General features: G+C 40.5%; 1 protein-coding gene across 1 annotated transcript; it reads right to left on the reverse strand.

Annotated features, from left to right (window-relative positions):
- Positions 1-2,254: 2,254 nt before the first annotated feature.
- Positions 2,255-4,512, reverse strand: LOC122048707 (TBC1 domain family member 2A-like). Its single transcript, XM_042610241.1, has 8 exons — positions 4,384-4,512; positions 3,629-4,195; positions 3,429-3,545; positions 3,173-3,351; positions 2,977-3,070; positions 2,747-2,824; positions 2,543-2,644; positions 2,255-2,466 (listed from the first exon to the last, which is right to left on the reverse strand). The coding sequence occupies exons 1-8, from the start codon at positions 4,510-4,512 to the stop codon at positions 2,335-2,337; spliced, it is 1,398 nt and encodes a 465-aa protein (XP_042466175.1). The 3' UTR covers positions 2,255-2,334.
- Positions 4,513-5,145: the final 633 nt, after the last annotated feature.

A 5,145-nucleotide genomic window follows, 5' to 3' on the forward strand; every position in this document is an offset into this window, starting at 1 on the left:
GCCTATTGATCATGTCCTGTTCTCAGCGGCACTACCTCCCAGAAGGATATAACGAGATATGGAAGGGGTCCCACTGTTTGACGGAGCGGGTGAGCCGCTCGGCCAGGATTCCCATCCAGGTCGCTTATGGTTGTTCTTCTCCGTAGTCTCTCGACTCAATAGGTTGTTTCTTGCCCGACCGGACCTATTTGATCGGACTAGCATTCACTTAGTCACAGTTGTAAGCATCTAATGTTCTTTCTGTAGTGATTCCGGCCGGAATGAGCGATCTACTCAGATGAGCATCCGAGCCAATCGGACCCTTCAGGCCCGATCGACAATTGGACCCACTCGGCCAACTTTGGTAAGCCCTTCAATTTCCTGAGGTTGACCGTCTTGATTTTGACATCCACATCTGCCTCTGACTCATCCTTGGTATGCCCCTTTTACCACCACATCACTATATATAGAGAGAGAGAGAGTAATTTTTGTTGGGATTGTAAGGTTGCAAACATAGTCCCATATTGGAAACACATGGAAAAGATCATGGGTTTATAAGAGAAAAGATATCTCCATTGGCATGAGGCCTTTTGGGGAGAGCCCAAGAGCAAAGCCATGAGGGTCTAGGCCCAAAGTGGACAATATCATGCTATTGTGGAGATATATAAATTCTTTTCGATCCAACAATTGGTATCAGAGCCCGGACTGACAGAAGGTTTAACCACCGACTGTGCACAAGAGCTATGGTCTGATTGAACCATGTGGGTACAATATTGACCTCGAACAAAGAAAGTGGGGGCTCCTATGTTCGGATCAAGAGGACCAGACACCAGGCAGGAAGTCCTAGTTGCGACTAGGCAATGAAGTCCTAGTAGGTCGGGTGGACCGAGGGGCAGGAAGACCTGGTGGGTCGAGGATCGGACGTGGGAAGCCTATGGTCCTTTGTTTGAGGGGGGGATTGTTGGGATTGCAAGGTTGCAAACATAGTCCCATATTGGAAACACATGGAAAAGATCATGAGTTTATAAGAGAAAAGATATCTCTATTGGCATGAGGCCTTTTGGGGAGAGCCCAAGAGCAAAGCCATGAGGTCTAGACCCAAAGTGGACAATATCATGGGGAATTTCAAAGAAGACAAAAAAAAATCATCAAACACAAAAATACCATCTCTAAGTTTAACTTAATAAAATTGATTCAAAATAAAAGGTTATATCATAACATCAATAAAATTCTAAGAGCATCTACATCAGTTTCCTATCACTATATCTAAAATTTAAGGTAAATAATTTACTTTATTAAATTTAGATAATCATTTTTCACTATACATTATATCAACTACCTTAAAATTTTCATTATCTTCAATTTTTTATTATTTTCTTCTCTTTCTTCTATTTTTTATTATTATATTTAGAGAATGAGTAGAAGGAAAGAGAATTAGTGGAAGGAGAGAGATTGAAAAGAAATATTATTATATATTTAGGGTAGAGATTTGATTCCCTAAATTTAGATAATCACTATTCATCAAATCTAAATTTAGGGAATAGATAGGGTAGCTGATGTAAAGACTTTTTAGCTACTCTATCTAAAATTTAGGATAAAATTTTTAGATATGGTAACTGATATGGATGCTCTAACAATGCAAAAAGAATGTAAAAAGATGAAAATACCCTAAAATAGTGATAAAAATTATTCCAAATCTTCAAAAAAAAAAAAAAAAAAAAAAAAAAAAAACTTTAAACGATATATTTTTAACCTAAGATTGAGTCATTATGTGGCATATCCGACAACCATTATAGATCTCTAAATGAATTTTAATTTAATATATTAAAAGTCACATTATTCAATTCAAATTAAAAAAATTAGGATATCTCATAGTTCAGACCCTCCTACATGAGGTATTTTATGTGTAACAATTTTAATCGAGCAAAAGCAATTTTATCTTATATTGTAACAGTGTTAGCTAAAACTGCTATATAATAATATTGAAATAAGGATATTTTTGAAATAAAAATTAGATAGGGGACTATTTTGATTTTTTTTTCTCTTTATTTCTTCAAAATGAATTCTAATTTATTAAATATCTTTTTGCTACCCTAAGATTTTTAAGGCCAAAGTTTTCACATATTGAAACTTTGATCTCTCATAACACACCAACTTAAATGAGAAGTTAATTTTCTTTCATTCAGAATGGAAAGAACTTTTTACATCATCATCTACTACAAGGTAAAAACTAAAGGGAAGGAAATTGTCCAAATCCCAAATCACAAAATCTATGGCTTATGAACTCTTTTGGTCTTTGCAAATTGGGATAGATCTTTGTTGTACCATCTCCACATTTGCAAAAAAATTAGGTAACTATTGATTTGTCTTCAACATATTGAGTCGCCGCAGCCTTTGGTGAAGCTCAGCCATGACCGCTGGCTCTTGTTTCTTCCTTTCCTTTGTGATTGTGTTAGTAGTCATAGAACCAATTTTGTCAAAAGCAACCTATAGGCGAAACAAAAAGAATCAGCAATTGCTTCATCTATCGATATAAACCAATCTTATACTAATGACTTCTTACCCTAAGCAATTCGTCAGGGTCATACAAATGATGGATGGTTCTTTGCAGAATATGAATGACTTCTCCGATTTGGTTTGCATTTAATATTTCTTCTTCGTTCATCTGCAACCACATCGAAAATGGTCGTAAACAAGCCCATGGTTATCGCATAGCCATGCTCTTTTGCAATGTTTCTTCTATCGAAAGTATGGTGTACTGGTGTACCTTAAAGATAGCCAATGCGACATGGAAAAGAACCTTGGCACCCTCCTTGAATAGAACATCCCATACCCGCAAAGTCGTCTAAAAAAACTTGTAAAGTTCAGATACACCAAAAGATCTAAATTTGAACACTAGAGGTTGGCCTAATGGCCATAGATTTACGATTTATGATTACGAATTGTGGATATCGATCTGAATTGTGCGATAGAATGTTTACTCGAAATTTACTTTACCTCCGAAGGTAATCTCTTCGCGAAGAGGCATAGGAACCACTCAGTGGCCACAAGCGAGACATCGAACCCGATAGCATTCAAATGAACAGAAATCCTGAAAGTTTAAACAAACTCAACTCCTGTAAAAGTTCCTAAAAAGGAAAATAAGTAACATGCAATTCAAATTGGAGATGAAAAGGTTGAAGAAAACAATAACCTAGGGCATTTCTTTGCTAGAAGATCTCTGAAAACCCGTTGCTCGACATGGCAGCCCGAAAGGTTACCGGTGTAGCAGTCGCGAACAAGGACATTTTCGAGGAGGACAGCTAGCATCCAAAAGGCATCCTCCTCAGTGTTCATCACTAGAAGAAGCAGGGCAGCCACATAATTCAGACCCTGGACAGTCATTCAAAGTTACCAAAGATCCTTGAGAAATTGCACACACAGCATTGGAATAACTAGATCTCATCTACCTGGCAATAACCGACATCCGAATCTCTGAAAGAGTACCCGACAAGAACCCGGCGAAGAGATGCCTGACCTTCGAGGCTGTCCAGCCATGGATGATTAGGAAATGTTCTTGGAAGATCCTGCATACATTCCAAAGCAATGATCATGAACTAGAATATGAAATGCCACTGATCTTTCCAACTATTTAAGATCGATTTTGTACGTGATCGATTTGTCTTGTGGCCGGTGTGACCTTCCCCTGCGTAGCCCTGATCAGGTCATCGTAGTAGCTCTCCGGCACGGTGGAGCGCTTCTTGGCGGCGCCGGAGACCCAAAGCCACAAGTTGGGACGCAGCCCTGGGGGTATCCCCTTCCTGATGAGCCTGTTCAGGGTGATGGCGTTGGCGAGCTTGGAGAGCCCCAGCGAAGAAACCCTAATGCCGTCGGCGCTCCACGAGATCTGGGGCTGGAACAGGTACCAGTTCACCCCTTTGCTCGCCTCCAGCTCCCACCAGATCCGGTCCTGCCGCCGCACCCTCTCCCTCACCTCGTTCAGCACGTTGGCGTCGTCGATGTTGCCCTCCGCCGTGAAGCCGTACAGGTCCTCGAACTTCACCGGGAAGCTGGCCTTGGGGATCGAGGAGGTGATCGAGATGGCGTCGCCGTGAGCGTGAGCGATCGAGGTTATCCAGTAGGGTTTCCCAGGCTGCGTCGAGTAGCGAATGCCTGCGAAATCGGACGAAAGATCACATTTTTGCGGCGGGAACAGCAAGACTCTGCTCGAATTTACCTGGAGATTGAAAGGACTTGTTCATCGTGGAGAAAAAAAGTTGGGATTTTGGAGATCGGTTCGGGGGGATTGGATGATTCGGAGTTCAAAGATTGCAACTTTATGGGAAGAAAAGCTTCGGCGATCGATCCTATTCAGGGACTAGTTTGTTACGCGGGAAGCCAGAGAAGCCATGAGAGGCGACAAACGGCAACCTTTTTTGCGAGCTGTGAGATCGGCAAAAGCTTGGATTTTGAAGGTGGATGTTCCAATGCAGGAGGAGGGAAATTATGCGGTTGGAGTTCAAATGCCGGCGATTGATACGACCGCACGCCCATATTGATGACCTGGGCAGCTAGGAGCCTAGGAGATCTTGTCGGGTGAAATCTAAATTTTGATTCCCGGTCCACGTCAGGTCAACAACAGGAGCGAAAGTACGAGAATGGCCCTTCTTGCCCATTTTAGGGGAAAGAGAATTCCTTGCTGTCGCAGGTCCACAATTAGATTTTCCTAAGAAATCTTCGAGAGCCAAACCTACGTAGCGTTGACGTAATCCGTACTAAAATTGGGGGACAGCCAATTCAATGGGGTTAAATAGCAAATCAATTGGTTGCATAAACGACAATTGTCAAGTAATTTGAAATTTTCAAATTATATTTATGCAGTAATTTACCAAGGGTATATGTAAATTTTTGAATTGATAAGTATACTATTCTAATATTTATCAAAGCGCACATAATTTATTCAATTATGTGTTCGTCTGGTTCTATCCTTCCTTCGAATTTAACTTTTTTTTTTTTCTCCTCTTTCTCCTCTCTCTATGTAGTCACTCTTTTCTATTGCTTATTTATATGCTCTCTATTACACTCTAGAAGTAGGGGAGAGGATAAATAGCTCACTCATTTCATCAATGATGATCTTACAGTGAAAAATCGAAATGAATATTTTATCAATGCTAACACAAACGATTT

This window comes from Zingiber officinale, chromosome 2B (assembly GCF_018446385.1).
Source record: "Zingiber officinale cultivar Zhangliang chromosome 2B, Zo_v1.1, whole genome shotgun sequence".
Classification (NCBI taxonomy): Eukaryota; Viridiplantae; Streptophyta; class Magnoliopsida; order Zingiberales; family Zingiberaceae; genus Zingiber; species Zingiber officinale.